General features: G+C 40.7%; 1 protein-coding gene across 5 annotated transcripts in view; it reads right to left on the bottom strand.

The window, feature by feature from the left end:
* Nucleotides 1–23,278, bottom strand: part of nalcn (sodium leak channel, non-selective) — a 214,852-nt gene that overhangs the window by 99,907 nt on the left and 91,667 nt on the right. For all 5 annotated transcript variants that reach the window (XM_061879749.1, XM_061879750.1, XM_061879751.1 and 2 more), the window contains exons 12-16: nucleotides 22,362–22,493; nucleotides 17,551–17,718; nucleotides 12,453–12,644; nucleotides 7,340–7,477; nucleotides 2,758–2,832 (exon numbers count right to left, since the gene is read on the bottom strand). In XM_061879749.1, the coding sequence (XP_061735733.1) occupies nucleotides 2,758–2,832; nucleotides 7,340–7,477; nucleotides 12,453–12,644; nucleotides 17,551–17,718; nucleotides 22,362–22,493 (705 nt within the window). The remainder of the gene's footprint in view (nucleotides 1–2,757; nucleotides 2,833–7,339; nucleotides 7,478–12,452; nucleotides 12,645–17,550; nucleotides 17,719–22,361; nucleotides 22,494–23,278) is intronic.

Below are 23,278 nucleotides of genomic sequence, written 5' to 3'. Positions count from 1 at the left end.
GGTCACCTCTTTGTGAACAAATGCGTGAGCAAATTGTCCAACAGTTTAAGAACAACATTTCTCAACAAGCTATTGCAAGGAATTTAAAGATTTCAACAGCTACGGTCCATAATTTCTTTCTTTCCTAGTTTATATCGAACATGAACATACTTACAACATAATATATCAAACAATTTCATATTATTTCACATTACATCATGTCCGAAAAGGAGTAGGAAGAAGCAAAGCTTATTTAATCCTACCCCTTTCCCACGTCAGAGCGTTTACAAATATATACATTCATTTACTGACCTTCTTTATAGTAATATAGTAAAATGACATCCGTGAATGAGTAATACAACAGTTTTGTAATATGTAATTAATTATTTCAGTCATTATTAACATACGGAGATGAAGAATATCTTATTTTCAATAAGGTTGAAAGTGCTTCTCATAATTCTTCTTCTTTTTCATTTAATTTCATCAAATGGTTCAGAGAATCTGGAGAAATCACTACACTTAAGCGGCAATACCCGTGACTTTTGAGCCCTCAGGAGGTACTGCATCAAAAATCGACATTCATGTGTGAAGGATATCACCACATTGGCTCAGGAACACTTCAAAAAACCACTGTCAGTAACTACAGTTTGTCGCTACATCTGTAAATGCAAGTTAAAACTCTACTATGCAAAGTGAAAGCCATTTATCAACAACACCCAGAAACGCCGCCGCTTCGCAGGGCCCAAGCTCTTCTAAGATGGACTGATGCAAAGTGTAAAAGTGTTCTGACGAGTCCACATTTCAAATAATTTTTGTAAACTGTGGATGTCGTGTCCTCTTGACCAAAGAGGAAAATAACCACCCTGACTGTTAAAAGCGCAAAGTTCAAAAGCCAGCATGTGTGATGGTATGGGGGTGCATTAGTACCCAAGGCATGGGTAACTTACACATCTGTGAAGGCACCATTAATGCTGAAAGGTACATACAGGTTTTGGAGCAACATATACATGTATTGTCATCCAAGCAACGTCTTTTTCATGGATTCCCCTGCTTATTTCAGCAACTCAATGCCGATCCACATTCTGCAAGTGTTACTTCGTAGTAAAAGAGTGCAGGTACTAGACTGGCCTTCCTGTAGTCCAGACTTGTCTCCCATTGAAAATGTGTGGCACGTTACGAAGCGTCAAATACCACAACGGAGACCCCGGAGTGTAGAACAACTTAAACTGTACATCAAGCAAGAATGGGAAATAATTCACCTTCAAAAATTGGTCTCCTCAGTTCCCGAACGTTTACTAAGTGGAAAGGCCATGTAACACAGTGGTAAAAATGCCCCTGTGACAACTTTTTTGCAATGTGTTGCTGCCATAAAATTCTAAGTAAATGAGTTTCTCAGTTGGAACATTAAAAAAGATCCTGTCTTTGCAGTCTATTCAATTGAATATGAGTATAAAATGATTTGCAAATCATTATATTTTGTTTTTATTTACGATTTACAAAATGTGCTCACTTCCCTGGTTTTGGGTTTTTGTACTATTGGTAGGCATGTTGATCTACTAAGACTGCATGTGAAATAATCGATTTTTGGTCGAATCGTAGCTCCTGAATTGTAAATATATATATATATAGTACAGGTCACGGTGGCAGAGGGGTTAATGCATCTGCCTCACAATACGAAGGTCCTGCAGTCCTGGGTTCAAACCCAGGCTCGGGATCTTTCTGTGTGGAGTTTGCATGTTCTCCCCGTGAATGCGTGGGTTCCCTCCGGGTACTCCGGCTTCCTCCCACCTCCAAAGACATGCACCTCGGGATAGGTTGATTGGCAACACTAAAAATTTGCCCACATTTGAGGTCCTCTCCAAGATTTCTCATAGTCAGTATTGTCACTGGCGTCCCACTGGGTGTGAATTCTCCCTGCCCACTGGGTGTGAGTTTTCTTTGCCCTTTTGTGGGTTCTTCCGAGGATGTCATAGTCGTAATGGTTTGTACAGTCCTTTGAGACATTTGTGATTTAGGGTTATATAAATAAACATTGATTGATTGATTGATTTCGAAGAAACTAGACTAGAAAACATGTTTTCAATTATTTTACCTATTTTTGTTAGGTACATAACTCCACATGTGTTTATTCATAGTTTTGATGCCTTCAGTGACAATCTTCAATGTAAATAGTCATAAACATAAAAAAAAAAAAAAATGCTTTGAAATTAGGTGTGTCCAAACTTTTGGCCTATACAGCCTATATACGTATGCGTATGCGTGTGTGTGTGTGTGTGTGTGTGTGTGTGTGTGTGTGTGTGTATAAACAGTACGTATACATATAGAAAAAGAGAGCGGGAGAGAGAGAGAGACAGAACTCAACTCAATTGGTGGCTACGCTGCCTTAAATGCTTGAGAATAAGAAAGGTCAAAAGTCATTTTTCCAGTAACATTCTCAAATGGCAGCACTTTTCCAGTTAATCTGAGAGATGACAATAATTTACAGAGGAACCAATGAATATCTTCTTGAAGTTGGCTTGTTGAGCACCACAGCGGTGAGAACGAATGCACTCCTTACTACTAATTAGCTCTGCCCACTTGCTCAACCCTCTGGAGGGGAAGTACAGTACAGTATAGGGGTGAGAGCAGCTCGGCCCACACGTGAATACATTATTCAGTTCTGTCAGTGTTGCCAAGCTGGCACCAGAAAAACACTTGGCTCTTGAATAAAATATTGCGACGAGCAGGGGAATGACAGGTGGTAAAATTGAGAGAACACATAAGAAATGAGTCTCCTACCTGTTTGAGCTTCTTCAAGTCCTCATCCAGCTCAAGATTATCCAATATGACGGCCACAAAAAGACTGAGAAGAATCTAGAAGGCCACAGAAAGGGAGAAATTAACACATTTTATTATTCCCAGGGAATTTGAGACTTTAGCATAAATAAGCGCAATTACCCTCTGTAATTGTATTAGCCACTTGTTGGGATGAAGAGGTCTGAGTAATGTTTTCCCATTTTGAGAAGACCAAACCCTAAAATGTCTGCTGCTAATTAAAGCTTGAAGAGGGGGCATTAAATAGCTAACTAAATTCATTATGATAAAACAAACCTTAAGCAGCTGTTTGCTTGCTTTAACTGTTGTATTTTGTCTTGGCTGATTCAAAAGACACACTTTACCAAACACGGTTCCTTTCAAAATAATGTAAAAGAAAACCAACATCCTCTGCAGCGGACATTTGTTTTTGGTCTATTTTTTTTGTTAGTTACTCATTAAAGGCCTACTGAAACCCACTACTACCCACCACGCAGTCTGATAGTTTATATATCAATGATGAAATATTAACATTGCAACACATGCCAATACGGCCTTTTTAGTTTACTAAATTTCCCAGGAGTTCCATCTTGAAAACGTTGTGTAATGATGACGTGTACGCAAGACGTCACGGGTTTTTAGTAAGTATGAGCGCTACGCACACACACAGCTAAAAGTCATCTGCTTTAACGGCATATTTACACAGTATTTTTGACATCTGTGTTGCTGAATCTTTTGCAATTTGTTCAATTAATTTTGGAGAAGTCAAAGTAGAAAGATGGAGTTGGGAAGCTTTAGCCTTCTTACCGGAGAAAAGCTGTGTTTGCCCCGTCCATAGCTGCCGTCGACTCCCCTGAGACACTACGCGTTAAGACACCCGTGGACGTACACCTCCGACTATCAGGTACTATTTAACTCACTAAAACACTAGCAACACAATAGAAAGATAAGGGATTTCCCAGAATTATCCTACTAAATGTGTCTAAAAACATAGGAATCCGTCCCAATGCAATCGCGTTTTTTTTTTAAACTTTTATTTTTATTTTTTTATTTTTTATATTTTCTAGTCCGTCGCTATCAATATCCTTAAACACGAATATTTCATCCTCGCTCAAATTAATAGGGAAATTGTCGTTTTCTCGGTGCAAATAGCACTTTTTGCTGGAGGCTCCCATTATAAGTAATGTGAATATGTGAGGAGCCCCCACACCTGTGACGTCATCGTCTGCGACTTCCGGTAGAGGCAGGGCTTTTGTCTTAGCACTGAAAGTTGCGAACTTTATCGTGGATGTTCTCTACTAAATCCCTTCAGCAAAAATATGGCAATATCGCGAAATGATCAAGTATGACACATAGAATGGACCTGCTATCCACGTTTAATAAAGGAAATTCGCATTTCAGTAGGCCTTTAAGGAAAATATCTAAGGGCATTCAGTCGATCGCAACTGGACTGTTTGGTTTGTCTTAGAAGATGTTTCGCTGCTCATCCGAGTAGGCTTAATCAGTTTGTACTCATAGACCTATATTGCTTAGATCTCTCCAGCAACTGGTGCCAAAACTCCAAATATTTATACTCCAAAACCATGAGGCAAGGATGCCCGGACAAGGATGGTTTCACCCTATCAGAAGGAGAAAAACAACTGTTTTAATACAAACGAGCAATCCTAATATTGTTAGCATTGAGGTATTGTGGGGTAGAACGATCGCTGTGGATCGACTACCACAAGTCCAAAATAGTCGGAATCCCCCATTTAAGCATTCCATTCAGTTGTAAACAAAAGGCACACATGGCATTCTGGTCACCTTCTGTGACCAGAATGTTCCTAACTCCTGTTATTTGTTGTAGGCTAAATTGTAGAGTCTTTTAGGAATGGTCGAAAGGACAGAGTTGTATGTGGGAGACAGGTGTTCTCGCAGACCACCTCCTCTGTTCAGGGATGGTTTTTCAACCTTGACATAGATAGCTTCTCTCACTCCTCTTTTGTACCATTCGTCCTCGCAGTCCATTTGTGTTCTCAAAGAAGTGCTGTTTCCCACTGAGGTGCAGGTAGACAGCTGAGTCTCGGCCTGAAGAGTTCGCCCGTCGATGCTGTGCCATGCGTTGGCTTAGTGCAGGGGTAGAGAACCTATGGCTCTAGAGCCAGATGTGGCTCTTTTGATGACTGCACCTGGCTCTCAGATAAATCTTAACTGACATTGCTTAACGCGATAAGTAATGAATAATTCCGCTGGTAATCACAGTGTCAAAAATAACGTTCAAAATATGAAACATTCTCATGCATTTTCATACATCCATCCGGTTTCTACCGCACCTGTTCAAAAAGTATCATTAATGGAAATAATTATTTTATTTATTTTTGGTTAGCCTCAGAATAACAATGTTATTAAAAAGAATACGAGACTTATTCTACTCTAAAAATGTTGGTTTTTCTTAAAAATGCACGCATATAGTTGTATTCAGTGTTAAAAAAAAATAAATTATATTGCTCTTATGGAAATACTTTTAAAAATATTTGGCTTGTATGGCTCTCTCAGCCAAAAAGGTTCCCGACCCCTGGCTTAGTGGTTGTTTTGTTTCTCCAATATATGAATCAGTGCCTTCATCATTACACAGGATAGCATATAGCAGATTGTTTTTGTGGGTGTGCGGTGTTTGGTCTTAAGAATGCACCAGTCTCTGTCTCAGGGTGTTGCTTGGTTATGAAGTGTGCTGTGATGTTGTGTTGGTTAAACATTCTTCTGAGTGTCTCAGATAGACCTGATACATATGGAATGACAATAGTTGAGTGTCTGTCACCTTTTTCCTCCTCATCCACTCGGTTCTTTTTATTTCTGGAACTGGATGCACTTTTACCAAACGACCAGCCGGGGTGACAACAGGTTTTGAGGGGTTCCCTCAAATGCCTATGCTCTTTCTCTTTGGCCTGTGGGCTGGTAGGAACACTCTTTGTAGTGGAAAAGTTGGTCCCCAAGGTCAAAAAGGTTAGAGCAGTGGTCCCCGACCACTGATCCGTAAAGCATTTGCTACCGGACCGGAGAGAAACATGAAATAATTTCTAAAGAACTGCATTTTCTCCAACTTAACTTTGGCCTGTCCCATTAGACCAGTGATGTCAAACTTGTTTTCATTGAGGGCCACACCGCAGTCATGGCTGACAGTAGAGGGCCACTTGTAACAGTAAATAACTCATGAATTTGAATTTGTGAATTTAAATATTTTTTTTAATTTTACGTAAAGAGTAAAACAAATTTGTGGATTTGACCACTATATTTACAGAAAAAACTGGCAGCTTAGTTGCCGGACTCTTACCGTAAAATATATGGTGTGAAGTGAAGTGAATTATATTTATATAGCGCTTTATTTCTAGTGACTCAAAGCGCTTTACATAGTGAAACCCAATATCTAATTTTTACATTTAAACCAGTGTGGGTGGCACTGGGAGCAGGTGGGTAAAGTGTCTTGCCCAAGGACACAAAGGCAGTGACTAGGATGGCGGAAGCGGGGGTCGAACCTGCAACCCTCAAGTTGCTGGCACGGCCGCTCTACCAACCGAGCAATATATATTTTATTATTATTATTTTACAACATATTACTGTAAATAGAAATACATTACCGCTGATTAATTTTATTGTGGCAACTCAGCTGCCAGTTTTTTACCATAAAAATGTGGTACCATAAAATCATCAACCGTGTATTTTATAAAAAACAAAACTGACAGCTCAGTCGACTGAATTTTATTGTAAAAAACAAACATTGGTCGTTCTTACAGTTAAATGCTGTAAAAAAAAAACCTCCCTAAATTTTACAGTAAAATCTATTGGTCATTTTTATAGTGTGCAATTTGATGGATAACTTGCTTCGAAACCAACAAAGTTTGATAATAAAATATTTGTTGCAATATTGGACATTATTTTTTTCCCTGTCACACTAGAAAAAACCTAAAACTTTTAGTAAGAAAATAAGAAAGTAAAGAAAGAATATATAATGTACTTTATTGACACATATTATTTCTAGGCTTTTACGGGGCCATATAAAATGCTGTGGATGGCCAGATCTGGCCCGCTGGCCTTGAGTTTGACACCTTTGCACTAAACACACCAATAAACTTATTTATAGATACAATAAAACTGCACATAGGAAGTTGCCATTTGTTATAACTTTGTGACATGATACAATGCACATTAATGAACATATCAAATATAAATGTGACAGATTGTAGTCAAAGGCTGATTTCCATCAGCATTTCATTGCAAAGAAACAAGCCCAGGGCTCCCACTAATTCAGCGTTATAGTGAGTTGTATTTTTCATAATTAGGAACCTTGTCCCCAAAAAAGCACTGTCTTATAGGACAGTTAAAAAACAAAGATGTTGGTTCGCTACACATCTTAAAATAGGGATTTTTGTATTGGGCATGTGTAAATGTAAAAAGTGGATACAGTACACGATAGTGCTTAATGGAGCTACACACTTGTGGAGATAAGCATGGACAAACAGCTCAATAGCATTAGAGCTACAGACAAGCAACATGACAGGTATAAAATAAACTCATCCATGAAGATTCTCACCAGGGTAGCAAACAGATGGTAAAGGATGAAGTAAATGGCAACTACTGGAGCCCACATGTGACCCACTGCTACCAGGGTCTGGTCCATGACATCTATCCAGCCCTCCTGGGTCAAGATCTGGAACATGGACATGAATGCCTAGAATAAAGGACAGAGAGAATGCAAGAAGGGGTTAGGAACAGGCCATAGAGTGCAACACAAGGTGAAAACGGAGGCGGATGTAATGCTTCTCCTGACCACCTCTCAGCTCTCCAAGCTGCCATGGCGAGATTTAGCAACATAATCATCTGCTGCACCTGGAGGTCAAAGGATGCTGGTACACCGAGGCACGCCTGCACTTTCTTATTCTCAGCCTCTCTCGGACTAATAACAACCTCTCCCCCTATCCACCTCTTCTTACTCCCACAGTCCAATAATTGCAAATGATGATACAAGCTACATGTCTGCCAGGAGGAGAGCAATTACAAACATAACAAACGTGTGGGCAGACGCCACACAGAACAGGCGAAGAGATTGGAAGAATGACAACACAATATTTAGGTGACATCTGCTCATGAGCAACTTGTCCACATAGATAAATCTACTCTTACCACGCTTTAGGTTCATTTAGGATTCACCATAAATTAACATAAATTATTTCCCATACCCATTTACTTATGTTTTTCCAAAATGAATATATAAGCTTTCTTCTGGCCTTAAGGTTGGACGCTATCGTGCAACCTTTTCTTTTGGCAAGCACTTGAAAGGACACACTCAAGTATTCGGGCCGGACTGAAAAGAAAACTACACTGTTACTTCAACTTAACAGTCTTTTGAACACTGAGGAACTCTTTTTCTAACGTAGTAACACATTGGTGTGCTTCGGTTTTAGTCGTAAAAGCTAACTGCAGCAAGAGATAAGCTGGCTTCTCCAACACGAAACACGTTTGAGTTTGTAATGCACAACACTGCGATACGACACCGATCTGTACATCAATAATCATATGACAGAATCTGTAAATTATTAGCCCACATTTCATGTTTTGTTTGTACACAGCTGATCTAGCCAGACAGTGTACATACGGTAGTTGTACTAATCCGCATGGAGTGTTGCGTGTATCATGATCAATATTAAAGTGATTCACTTGATTGACGGTTGTTTGTCTGGTCCAGCTGGCTCGGGACATTTCCTGTTGAATTTTGGTAAGCAGTTCATTTATGTTGAAATAGCTTGGCTCCAAGTTCCATATTTATAACTTAAAAATCGCTTTCATCTCCCTCTCCCTGCTTCCGTCTGCTCCAACGTCTCACACTTGCTTCGTGCTGGCTTCTACAAGCAGCAGTATATTTAGCTTCAAAAGTATAAGGTTGTGTTTGATTCCGGAAGTTGCAACACACATGTTGCCAGAAGTCAGATGTGCGGTGCAACGGAAACAGAAATCATTACGCGGGAAGAAATCAGTCCTGGAAATGATTAAAATTATGAAAATATATATTGAACATATTACTTATTGTTATGAACGTGTCTGTTACTACATTATACATCAGGGGTTGGCAACCCGCGGCTCCGGAGCCGCATGCGGCTCTTTGACCACTCTGATGTGGCTTAGCCGCATACTTGCCGACCGCCCGGAGAAGTCCGGTAGATTTCCAAATTTTAATGTCTCTATCATAAATCTCCCGGGTAATCATTTTTCGATTTTCACCCAGACATCAGCTTTGAGGGCGTGCCGTGAGGACAATGCCTCTAACCCCCTTTCTATATGCCATCACAGCAGGATTTTCACCATGCTATCTGCGTGCCGGCCAGTCACATTTTGGATGCGACCTCTATCTGAACACATATGCTACTGCAAGGCATACTTGGTCAACAGCCATACAGGTTACACTGAGGGTTGTGATATAAACAACTTTAACACTCTTACTAATATGCGCCACACTGTGAACCCACACCAAACTAGAATGAAAAAACACATTTCAGGAGAACATCCTCACTATAACACAACATAAAAACGACAGAACAAATACCCAGAATACAATTCTTTTTTTTTGTGTGTACAGTGGTGTATTAAGTTATACAGTATATAAATATATATATTGACATAATAAATATATCAGGACTCCAAATAACATGCACCTGGGGATAGGTTGATTAGAAATGGCAACAGCGAAGGATGCATGTGCATGTACGAGTCAGTCTGCCCCACAACAAGAGCACAGAGAAAAGTAGGGAAATTATTGACTACTACGTCAGATTACAGTGACGTACTAGCGCAAAGAACTTTGGGTAAGATTTTTCCATATATCGAGATATCCGCTGACGTCACACTTGTGTAATGTCACAACTGGGAACACATTCCAAACGGCTCATTTGGATGAAATATCCTAATTGCCAAAACTATTTGGCCACCCATCCAAATGATGACAATCAGGTGTCCTAATCATTTGGGCCGGCCACAGGTGTATAAAAATCAAGCACTTCGGCATGGAGACTGTTTCTACAAACATTTGTGAAAGAAAGGGCTGCTCTAAGGAGCTCAGTGGTGTAAAGCACGTGGCCATTGCACTCTAGAGCAGTGGAGACGCCTTCGCTGGAGTGATGAATCACGCTTTTCTGTCTGGCAATCTGATGGACGAGTCTGTGTTTGGAGGTTGCCAGGAGAACGGTACATTTCGGACTGCATTGTGCCGAGTGTGAAATTTCGTGGAGGAGGAATCATGGTGCGGGGGGCTTTTTCAGGAGTTGAGCTTGGCCCCTTAGTTCCAGTGTAAGGAACTTTTAATGCTCCAAGATACCAAAACATTTTGGACAATTCCATGCTCCCAAGTTTGTGGGAACAGTTTGGAGCAGGCCCCTTCCTCTTGCAACATGACTGTGCACCATACTTGCCAACCCTCACGGATTTTCCGGGAGACTCCCGAAATTCAGCGGCTCTTCCGAAAACCTCCTGGGACAAAATTTCTCCTGATAATTTCCCCAAATTCAGGCGGAGCTGGAGGCCACGCCCCCTCCAGCTCCATGCGGGCCTGACTCAGCAATGTTGTGACCCTCTTAAACAGGACAATACTGCCATCTACTGTACATAGAATAGAATATAATGTACTTTATTGATCCCTGGGGGAAATTCAGCACCACAGTTCGCTCACAATAAACAATGACAATAATACAGTAAATAATATAATATATATCCATCCATCCATCCATTTTCTACCGCTTATTCCCTTTTGGAATTGCGGGGGGAGCTGGCGCCTATCTCAGCTACAATCGAGCGGAAGGCGGTGTAGACCCTGGACAAGTCACCACCTCATCGCAGGGCCAACACAGATAGACAGACAACATTCACACTCACATTCAAACACTAGGGCCAATTTAGTGTTGCCAATCAACCTATCCCCAGGTGCATGTCTTTGGAAGTGGGAGGAAGACGGAGTACCCGGAGGGAACCCACACATTCACGGGGAAAACATGCAAACTCCACACAGAAAGATCCCGAGCCTGGATTTGAACCAAGGACTGCAGGAACTTCGTATTGTGAGGCAGACGCACTAACCCCTCTGCCACCGTGAAGCACTGTATATTATATATAATATAAAATATATGAATAATATAAATATATTCTACATATATTCTACATTTAAGTGCAGTCAAGGAACATATGCATTAGGGAGTCTGTTCTGAATCCCACAATAAAGAGACGTAACTTCATTACGTCGCCTGGTTATTGACTCCAACCCAATATATTACACCGTTGACGAGCAAAATGAAGAAATACTCTTGCAAGTTCCAAAACGAATGAAAACAAGAATTTTAGTTTATCCAGGAGAGTTCGAAGAGAAGGGGTACGTTGCCTGTAAATTCTGTAGAACAGACTTCTCCATTGAACACGGTGGCCGAACGGATATACTCAGTCATGAACGTTCAGCGAAGCACAAAGCGTCCGCAGCGCAGCATCGTTCACAACCCAGTATTATGGCCCACCTCGCAAAATGGAGACCCGATAGTGTAGCTTATGCTGAGACAAAGATGGCTATGCTGATAGCTGGAAGCAACATCCCGTTCTCATTTGCGGATGTCTACAACAAATCCGTGAAGGATATGTTCCTGGATTCGGAGATCGCTCGCCAGTATGCAAATGGAAGAACAAAGGTTACTCAAATAGTGAAAGGTAAGTGTTGTTATTGTTTTTTTAGTAGCCAGCAAGCACAGTACAGTTAGTAGATCTGTGTTTTTATTAATGTTTATTTGATAGGTGCCGCCGGAAATTCAACTATTTATTTTATTTATATATATTATAAAATAAATATATATAGCTAGAATTCACTGAAAGTCAAGTATTTCATACATATATATATATATATATATATATATATATATATATACATACATACATATATATATATATGAAATATATATGAAATACTCGAGTTGGTGAATTATACTCCTCCCCTCTTAACTATGCCCACCGCCCCAACCACGCCTCCGCCCCTACCCCGACCAGGAGTTGAAGCTGTAATAGCTGCAAAAGCAGGACCGACATCATATTGAACCTTATAGGTTAGGAATGGGATGACACTTCAAGTTCATATGTGAGTCAAGGTAGGTGGCCAAATACTTTTGGCAATATAGTATATGAAATAAGGCAAGATTGTTTCATAAATATCTTCTCCCCATGGTTTGATTTCAAATTTTCAAGACTTACGGAGACCCCAAATACACAAACGCAGGTACCAACAGGTAAGAAAAGTTGGCTTTACAGTTTATGGGGTCTCTTCAAAGACAATAATTCCCTGAACCAAATTCTTAAACTATCCACCAAACGACTTGTTGAGTCACAGCTGTCATAGCCTCCCTGTACAATAAACAGGATACATTTCTCCATTTTAACTGCTTTGTTTCACCACCTAGTGGTGGGACAAGGTACCCTTACAACCACCGTCTCTTTCTCTTTCGGACTTATCAGGTGGGTAGTGCACTCTTCACTCACGCTTCGAGTGAAGGTTGAGGCAAAAAGTAGTTCTAATTTTACAAGCAAAGCAAGTCGGATTTAATAACAAAAATTGTTAATAAAAGAAAAAATACTTTAGAAGCATGCCTTTTACCTTCTGCTGTGGTACATTAAGGGTGGTTTCTTACCCTGGGGAACGTGGTAAAGCGGTCCAGTTCTTCCACGAAGCAGAACATCTGCAAGCTGATGGCTGACATGACGATGAGGAGGCTGGCTGTGAACACCACCAGGCTGCCTAACTTTTTGCCCGGTCCAAATATCTTGTAGACAAAGTCCTCCAAGGCGGGAGAGATCTTGATCAAGCGCACCACTCGAAGGACCTTGGATGGCAGAGAAGAATATGCATATAGTTGATTGATTGTCACAATGATTGGACATGTCCCTTCCTAGATTATGATGCATGCAATGTGTAATATAATCTCCAGCTGTTTTCTTGGATGGATGCAAAGTGGATGCATTTGGAATAGGATTAGTGTAATATGGCAGATAAACTGTGCTTTCCTTGTTGCCACTGACAACCGATAAATTACACTCAGACAATGGCGTCCCTGTCATCCCGCCAGCATGATTCTGGGCTCTTGCAAGACAAGGAAATGGTTTGCATGGAATCTAATAGTGTGATGTAACACATCGTCGCCGTCACAGACATCCGTTTCAAGCAGTATTGGCTCGGTGTCACCGCCCAACTTGAAAGGTCTAAGAATCAGCCATGCTTTTTCTGAATGAATCAAATTGACTGGGCTGTTGATTCACGCCATTGCTGAAGTCATTACAATTCTGAACACGCAAGAGAGCGGAGAGGGCTCCATTGCCTGATTAAAAATCATTCAGAGCCGTGTCAAAGCCGATAAGTGAGGCTGGAGAAGCATGTGACATTTTGTTCTGATGACAACTAATGAAAAAACACACTCAGAGAGATTTTAGGGGGAAATTATTGTAATACTGAGCATGTTCACTTGTGCTACAGGTAGGGCGCATGTTTTAAGGTTAATCAATTGTGACTGAATGTCAGCATGTCACACTGCGACCAAGCTGCGGTGATACACTGGTAACAAATAGAAGCGTGAATGAGACTTGCATTCATTCATTCATTTGAGAAACTTGACTTTGACATTAAGATTTTATGAGGGCACTTTGCAAAGTTTTCAACTAAATTGCTCTAAGACATCCCTACTTATATCGTCCTTCACATTTCTGCAAGCATTTTTATGACAGTACATCTTTTTAAAGGACAATACTAAAAAATTACACGGTGGAGCAGTCAGTGTGGAGCTTGTATAGCAGTGTCGATCAACTCTCCACTGAAAATTAGTTAATATTGTCTAAACAGCTGGTAGCACAAGTGGCTAGCAAGAGAATTGTATGGTGGTAGCATGCACGAGTGCTACAGGCACTGGGGAGGTCTGGTTCAATGAAGAAAAACATGACTTCCAACATGTACAGTCACATTCTGAAGTAGTATTGTTTCCTAATTCGGTCGGTCTAGAGCAGGGATCTCAAACTCAATTTCCCTGGGGGCCACTGGATGCAGAAACAGGGTGAGACCTGGCCTCAAGAAAAGATTTCTTAAAAAAATCTAGCATGCGCTTTTTAATGAATTCACCTTCGTTGAATGGCTTTCCCGCCCTAACAACACACTTGCCAAATATCGCGATGTTTCCGGGAAACACCCGAATATTAGTGTCCCTCCCGACAATCTCCCGGGGCAATCCTTCTCCCGGTTTTCACCCGGATAACAGTATTAAGGGCGTGCCATGATGGCACTGCCTTTAACGTCCTCTACTACCTGCCATTGCGTCCGCTTTTCCACCAAACAAACAGTGTGCCGGCCCAGTCACATAATGTATGAAGCTTCTGCAGACCCACGGAAGTGACCGCAAGACATACTTAATCAACAGCTATACAGGTCACACTGAGGGTGGCCGTACAAACAACTTTAACACTGTTACAAATTTGCGCCACACTATGAACCCACACCAAACAAGATTGACAAACACATTTTGGGAGAACATCTGCACCATAACACAACATAAACACCACGAAACAAATAGCCAGAATCCAATGCAGCCCAAACTCTTCCGGGCTACAAAAGGAGGCGGGGTTGGGGAGGGCGGGGGTGTATATTACAGATATGTAAAACATCTTCTGTGCAACATTTTGACAAAAGAACCACCATTACATGTTATGTGGACCACAAGGAAGTGTTTTACACTTAGAAAAAAATCATAATATGACCCCTTTAATGTGCCCTATAATCCGGTGCGCCTGTTGTATAAAAATAGACCTGACTAGACCCGCTCAACGGCAGTGCGCCTTATAATCCAGTACTCCCTATGGTTCGGAAAATACGCTACATATCATACCGATAGGACTACCGATTAATAAGGAATAATGATATTGGTAATGAAAATATCCTACATATATCCCAATTCTAAAATACAGCATGGTCACCTTAGAAACATTTGACAACAGTAAGTACACCCCTCACTTTTCATCATAAAACAACACATAGTTTTTTTTGGTCTGGCAACACAAGTCAGGAGAAACTTACTTTTGTCTTGCCTATAGTGAAGCGTGGTGGTGGCAGAGTCATGATCTGGGCTGAACGAATGCAACCAGTAACTGGGGACCTCAGTTAATTGAAACGTGACTTCACGCATAAAACGTGACATTTTGAGACTGCAACAGGGCATCGTGGCATCTTTTCCAACATGATAAGGAGGCCAAAAAAAATACCTCCAAGACGACAAGTGCCTCGCTGAGGTATCTCAAGTAAAGGTGATGGAGTGACCAAGTATTTCTCCTCCCCACTTGAACCAATTTTAGCACCTGTGGGGAATTTTTAAGCGGAAGGAAGGTGGAGGAGTGCAAGGTGGGAAATTCCAGGCTCAAGGGGACAATTTTCAAGTGTTCACTCTCAGATGTAAAAAATACTCACTTGTGTTACCAGCTGTATTATAGTGTTCACTCATTTTCAATGGATAGTACAAACCCTGTTTCCATATGAGTTGGGAAATTGTGTTAGATATATGTGTTAGATATTGTGTAAATATAAACGGAATACAATGATTTGCAAATCCTTTTCAACCCATATTCAGTTGAATATGCTACAAAGACAACATATTTGATGTTCAAACTGATAGATATTTTTTTTTTTTGCAAATAATCATTAACTTTAGAATTTGATGCCAGCAAAACATGACCAAGAAGTTGGGAAAGGGGGCAATAAATACTGATAAAGTTGAGGAATGCTCATCAATCACTTATTTGGAACATCCAGGTGGGTGCCGTGATTGGGTATAAAAACAGCTTCCCAAAAATGCTCAGTCTTTTACAAGAAAGGATGGGGCGAGGTACACCGCTTAGTCCACAACTGCGTGAGCAAATAGTCAAACAGTTTAAGAACAACGTTTCTCAAAGTGCAATTGCAAGAAATTTTGGGATTTCAACATCTACGGTCCATAATATCATCAAAAGATTCAGAGAATCTGGAAAAATCACTCCACGTGAGCGGCATGGCTGGAAACCAACATTGAATGACCGTGACTTTCGATCCCTCAGACGGACGGCACTGTATCAAAAACCGACATCAATCTCTAAAGGATATCACCACATGGGCTCAGGAACACTTCAGAAAATCACTGTCTCTAAATACAGTTTGTCGCTACATCTGTAAGTGCAAGTTAAAGTTCTACTATGCAAAGCGAAAGCCATTTATCAACAACATCCAGAAACGCCGCCGGCTTCTCTGGGCCCGAGATCATCTAAGATGGACTGATGCAAAGTACAAAAGTGTTGTGTGGTCTGACGAGTCCACATTTCAAATTGTTTTTGGAAATATTCAACATTGTGTCATCCAGACCAAAGGGAAAGCGAACCATCCAGACTGTTATCGACGCAAAGTTCAAAAGCCAGCATCTGTGATGGTATGGGGGTGAATTAGTGCCCAAGGCATGGGTAACTTACACATCCGTGAAGGCACCATTAATGCTGAAAGGTACATACAGGTTTTGGAACAACATATGCTACCATCATGGACGCTTATTTCAGCAAGACAATACCAAGCCACAATCAGCACGTGTTACAACAGCGTGGCTTCGTAGAAAAAGAGTGAGGGTAATTTCCTGGCACGCCTGCAGTCCAGACTTGTCTCCCATCAAAAAATGTGTGGTGCATTATGAGGCGTGAAATACGACAGCGGAGACCTCGGACTGTGGAACGACTAAAGCTCTACATAAAACAAGAATGGGAAATAATTCCACTTTCAAAGCTTCAACTATTAGTTTCCTCAGTTCCCAAACGTTTATTGAGTGTTGTTAAAAGAAAAGGTGATGTAACAGTGGTGAACATGCCCTTTCCCAACTACTTTGGCACGTGTTGCGGCCATGAAATTCTAAGTTAATTATTATTTGCAAAAAAATAAATAAAGTTTATGAGTTTGAACATCAAATATCTTGTCTTTGAAGTGCATTCAATTGAATATGGGTTGAAAAGGATTCGCAAATCATTGTATTCTGTTTTTATTTAGCTCCAACACAATTTCCCAACTCTAATGGAAACGGGTTTTGTAATTCCATACCGCTATACAAGCTGTACACAGACGACTCTAAAGTATATTTAAATTTTTTTCATGTAGCATTGTCTCTTAAGATAAAACACGGCTTCTGCAGTGTGAATGGTGGAGAATAGTGTACAGTAGAACTATATTGTCTCATTGTCTGATTTAATATGATACAGGCATTGCTCTTGGGGTAATCTTGTCATCTTTGGGTTGTCTGACAACGTAATAAAGCAAAAGGCGATGCACACACATGCAGCTATTTTTAAAGCTATTATAACATGCTTGAGAATATGCATTACAAGAGCGGACGGCAGCTTTTGAGAGCAAGCCAGAGTGTGTCGAGGGCAGCTTGTATGGTCAGGGTTCATTAAAGACCCATCAAGGAGACCTTTCTCTGTCTTCCAATTGTCCACAGGCGCACCAACAACAAGGTCACAGGGTTAAGAGCAATGCAATAATGCACTCTTCCCTGTAAAGCTACCTGTTCACCCAAGCTATACGCCTGGAACGATCTGTATGAATCTAAATCACATCAGCGGACGGAAATAAAAAACTAAGGCACACGACGATTCACCTCTGGAGAGAACAACCGCATCACATATTATTACTCCTGTTGACAAAGCGAGGGGGAACACTGACACATTATGTTGGCACTGAATTCCAACCTGGAAGTAGGTGAACTGGGAGTGGTAGAGGTCGGGGTAGATGTGCAGGGTGGTGCCCACTACCAGCAGCAGTTCAAACTTGTGCAGGGAGGAGCTGATGTAGCCCGTGAAGCCCAGACACCATATCTTCAGAAGAGCCTCAAGGTCAAACAGAATAGTGAAGGCCACCTGGGATGGACAAGATACAAACATTACTTTCTACAATAATACTAACCTCTAATATAGTTTAATTTATTGTTACACTTTGTGACCAATTAATTAATGTGAAAAAAAGGAAATCAAATAAAATGGAAACGTAAAGAACTTTCTATATAGTTTACACTTCACCAATTAACACATCCTTTGGTCACCGGGTTTCCTATGGTTCCTGGGGTCTCTATTTTGTGTTGTGTAAAAAAAAAATATGGGCAATGATAGCTGTGGCTGTAGTCACCCTCATGATTTTATTTTATTTTTTACTTTTTTATTATTTTGTAGCGTTAAATGATCAATTGAAAGGAATCTAATAGAGAACAATGGTATGTATGAAAAACCCTGACATATTATTTATGAAGGGGTTGGGAGAGTGGCCGTGTCAGCAACCTAAGGGTTCCTGGTTCGATCCCCGGCTTCTACCGCCCTAGTAAGGTCTGTTGTGTCCTTGAGCAAGACACTTCACCCTTGATCCTGATGGGTCGTGGTTAGCGCCTAGCATGGCAGCTAATGCCATCAGTGTGTGAATGGTTGTGTGAATGGGCGAATGTGGAAATCGTGTCAAACTGCTTTGAGTCCCTTGAAGGTAGAAAAGCACTATACAAGTACAACCCATTTACCATTTACCATGAACCGCCTGGAATGGATTTTTGCTGTCTTTAAATTGAAGTAGAGCGATACTTTTTTTGGTGACAACTAGTGGCCACGATTATTTAGTAATTTAACCTCAAGATGCAGTAGGTTGAATGATGCAGACACATTTGTTCCTGGATACTTTCTAATACACATTTGCCTTGGAGACTTCATTATAAGTTATTGTATATGCAACTATAATTATTTTATACTTGTTTATATTGACAAATGTGTTTTTTAGACTGCAATACTGTTCAATTAAGGACACTTATTTAGTTTAGTTAGCTTGTGTGTGTCACGCCCATGGGATCATGTTTTGTTTTGGTCATGTTCGGTTTTGTTTTTTGGACATTGTTTCCTGCTTTTGCACTTCCTTGTTTACTTTGTTTTCATGCCAACCCATTAGTTTTAACCGGTTCCCATGTCATGCACCTGTTTTCAATCACCATAGTATTATTTAGGCCACAGTTACCAGGTAGTCAGCCTGGCAACATCACCTCCTTCTCACGTCTACCACCTGCTACGCACCGTGCTGTGATCCATGTCTCGTTCACGTTTCCTTGTCACAGTAAGTTTTCTCGTTATTTATGCCCCAGTGCAAGTTTTGTTTCATGTTTATAGTTAATCGCCTTTGTGCTAGTCTTTTGTTTCCTAGCCCAGTTGTTGTACCGCCATTGTGCGCGATTTTTGTGGGTTCCTGTTTTTAGTTATAGTGACAAAATAAAAAAAATGTCTTTAGCTTCACGCCGTTTCCACTCCATTCGCTATGCACCTCGGGAAAACTATCCTCGTCCAAGTCCAAGTTTGACAGTGTGCTCTAATTCCTTAGCTGTTGTGTTGCTGCTAGCTCCTAGTAGCCTATAGTTTACAGTTTGTAAATGACTTCACTAAAGTACAGGAAAGGACCACCCTTGTGTGTCTATTGGAGGACATTTACATGTTAACTGGATGTTCAGTTTTACAAAAGTAAATGTGTTGCAGGATTGCTTTTATCGGAGTGCTTATAGCAGCGGTTTTACATGCAATTGATATATGATAACCATATCACTATCAGATTCGGTACGCCCTAAGTAGCTGTAATGAAACCTATTCGTGTTGTTACCCTTGCCGAAATCATCAGCGGTATTAAAACTGGCTAAACAGTTTGCTGAGGTCTTTACCGCTATCACAACATTGGTTCGGCTGCTGCAGTGTTGGGAAATATACCGTATTTTTCGGACTATAAGTCACAGTTTTTTTCATAGTTTGGCCGGGGGTGCGACGTATACTCCGGAGCAACTTATGTGTGAAATTATTAACATATTACCATAAAATATCAAATAATATTTATCTCATTCACGTATGAGACTAGCCGGATGACAGCAATCGTCACACACACACGTCAACCAATGAAAATTCGGCGGAGGTGGGTCATGGCAGAAGTGCATTGTGGGAAAGAAGACGCTACCTGCTACGGTACATTGGCGGTAACTTATAAAACAAAGGGCTGAACAAAAATGGCACCGAAAAGGAAAGCATATACTGCAGGTTACAAGCTGGAAGTAGTGAAATACGCAGCAGGAAACGGCAATTGAGCAGCAGAAAGAAAGTTTGGACTAAACTCCATACCTGCCATCATCCCCGGAGGCTTAACCAAAATACTCCAGCCACTTGACATCTCCGTGAATAGGAGCTTTACGGCAGTCCTGCACAGCCTGTGGGAGCAGTGGATGATGGAAGGAGAGCACAGCTTCACGGCAACCGGGAGAATGCGCCATGCAACTTTTCTGGATGTCATCGGATGGATCGACAAAGCATGGGCTTCAGTGACAACCGAAACCATACTGTCCGGATTCAGAAAGGCTGGAATAATTTGAACTGCACCTGACGATGATTCTGACTTAAGCGGCGTACCGATAGAAGAGGAAGCGCCGCATTATCTTCCTTTGGAGTTGGCAGAATTGTTCAGAAGCGACACCGAAAACTAATATTTCATGGGATTTAGCGATCAGGAGTGACAGATTGTTTGGTAAATGTATAGCATGTTCTATATGTTATAGTTATTTGAATGACTCTTACCATAATATGTTGTGTTAACATATCAGGCACGTTCTCAGTTGGTTATTTATGTGTCATATAACAGCCTGTTGTTCACTATTCTTTATTTATTTTAAATTGCCTTTCAAATGTCTGTTCTTGTTGGATTTTATCTAATAAATTTCCCCCAAAAATGCGACTTATACTCCAGTGCGACTTATATATGTTTTTTTCCATCTTTTTTATGCATTTTCGGCAGGTGCGACTTATACTCCGAAAAAAAACAGTACTTGTTCTTCCATGACCATGTTGTTAAAGTCCGCCATATTTATTTTTCCTCGGTGTCATGCAGTCATATTCATTATTAAAATTAATTGTTTTCTATAGTGACTTCTAAAATTTTGGATATTGAGTAAAAACCTCCTTGCAGGTATAGCCTGCTTGCTCTTTAAGTACAGCATTCATGGTATGTTAAAATGTAACTTGTTTTATGATGGTGACAGTTAAACCCTGAAACAGGCTAATTCATCTGAACATATTAGAGCTGCACTATATGCAGTACACTAGGGTTGTACGGTATACATGTAATAGTATCGTACCGTGATACTAATGAATCATATTCGGTAAAATACAGCCTCTGACAAGTAACGGTCCACCACCCCACGTCCCCGTTGTCGTCACGTTATGTCATTGCTGGTTTACGGGCAGACGAGCATGTTCGGCAGCGCTCACACAAGGAGTACTTACAGACACAGTGTGTAGACAGAAAAGGGGGAACGGACGCATTTTGGCTTAAAAACTAAAGATAAAGGTGAAGTTATAACACTGAAACGTCCACCGGAAAAAGTGCTTTAAGACATGGCTAGCTAGCTAGCGGCTAAAGTCCAGTCCCACTTGCCAGTGTTTTAGCTACTTCTAAATCACTAATCTTCGCCTCCATGGTGACAAATAAGAGTAAGTTTCTTACAAGTTTCCTACACTGCAGGACGAGGAATTGCTAATCATGCTTCACTACACACCGTAGCTCACCAGCGTCAAAATGTAAACAAATGCCATTGGTGGATCTGCATCCACTGTAATGATACCAAGTACAGGAGCGTGTCTAGACGATACTACTATGATTATGTCAATATTTTTTGGCATCACATCATCTTTCATTTTTTTCTTTTTTTGATATTATGTTCATAAACTAAGGATATATGTTCCTGGACACATGAGGACTTTGAATATGAGCAATGTATGATCCTGTATCTGCTTGGTATCGGATTGATACCCAGATTTGTGGTATCATCCAAAACTAATGTAAAGTATCAAACAAGAGAAGAACAAGTGATTATTACATTTTAACAGAAGTGTAAATAGAACATGTTAAAAGATAAAATAAGCAGATATTATTAATACATGAAGTAGATCAATAATTAATTTTCTACCGCTTGTCCCTCATAATGTTGACAAAATATTAGAATGATAAATGACACAATATGTTACTGTGTATGTCAGCAGACTAATTAGGAGCCTTTGTTGGTTTACTTACTACTAAAAGACAAGTTGTCCTGTATGTTCACTATTTTATTTAAGGACAAACTTGCAATAAGAGACATATGTTTAATGTAACGTACATTTGTTTTTGCTAAATTAAATCCAATAATGCAATTTTTTGTGGTCCCCTTAATTTAGAAAAGTAGCGAAAACTATCGGAATAATTTTGGTACAGGTACCAGTACCAAAATATTGGTATCGGAGCAACACTACAGTACACTTAAAAATATCAGAACATCAAATCTCTTGACATCTGGCTCGACTGTTTACAATCCCGCGTTAAATTTGAGTGGCATGCTGCAGAATGAAATGTCTAATAACCTCCCAATATTATATTTACTCAGAGGGAAAACTATAATCCGATATAACATTCTCTTTATATTGAATCCAGGGCACATAGATTCATGTTGGTTTTAAATTGGAAATCTCACCTCCGCCAGGTAAAACTCGTCGTAGTGCCTACGGTAGTTCTCGCCCTTGTAATAGTTGCTAGCGGCAACGATCACGTCAACAGCCACCATGCTCAAGATGAACATGTGGAAGACGGAGGAGCGCATCAGTTGCTGTGGAGACAAAGCACAGCTGTCAATCTCATGTTACCTTTTGTTGAACAATCATACATTTGTACAGCACACAAAGGAAGCAGAGGCAATATTGGTGTACGTCTGTAGAGCAATACATACTACATGCTGTGGTGTGCTTATAGGCAACCTTATAAGGAAGCTGAGACGACCAGCATGGCACACTGCAAGGAAACTAAGCAATCAGGAGCCTTTTCTCAACACAACACCCAACCCAGACAGCAAAATCAGTGTGCAATTCACACTGACGGAAACAAGAGGAGAAAGGGGCAATCACTGTGTGTTATTTCTCGTGGGACGCGCAGCGGAATTGAACGCCTACAACAACATCACAAGATGGAAACAATCAGGAGACAAATAAAATGTGATGGAGGGAGGGGAAAAAAGGACAACGCTTGTTCAGACAAAAGGGAGACAGTGTGTGTTGATTCGGAGACAATTTAACAGATGTGATCACGGCCTTGGATGGACTCTGCGCGCGCGTGTGTGTGTGTGTGTGTGTGTGTGTGTGTGTGTGTAAGAGGGAACAGCTTGAGAGTGGGTGGACTGGCTCGTCCCCTAAAAAAAAAAAAGACTTGCATGTGAGATTGGCAACCGGAAGGATTAAAACAAGTGGAGGATGAGAGGGGGACTTTGAGAAAGACAACATTACTGGGAACACAGAATCACTCCAGGAATCGGAAAACTGCCACTAATCCACCTGAACAAACACAGTCACACACCCTCACAAACACAGCAGGGTTTCCGTACATGTAATTAGGCAAAAT

The sequence above is a fragment of the Nerophis ophidion genome, linkage group LG19 (assembly GCF_033978795.1).
Source record: "Nerophis ophidion isolate RoL-2023_Sa linkage group LG19, RoL_Noph_v1.0, whole genome shotgun sequence".
Classification (NCBI taxonomy): Eukaryota; Metazoa; Chordata; class Actinopteri; order Syngnathiformes; family Syngnathidae; genus Nerophis; species Nerophis ophidion.
This window is presented reverse-complemented; position numbering and strand designations above follow the sequence as displayed.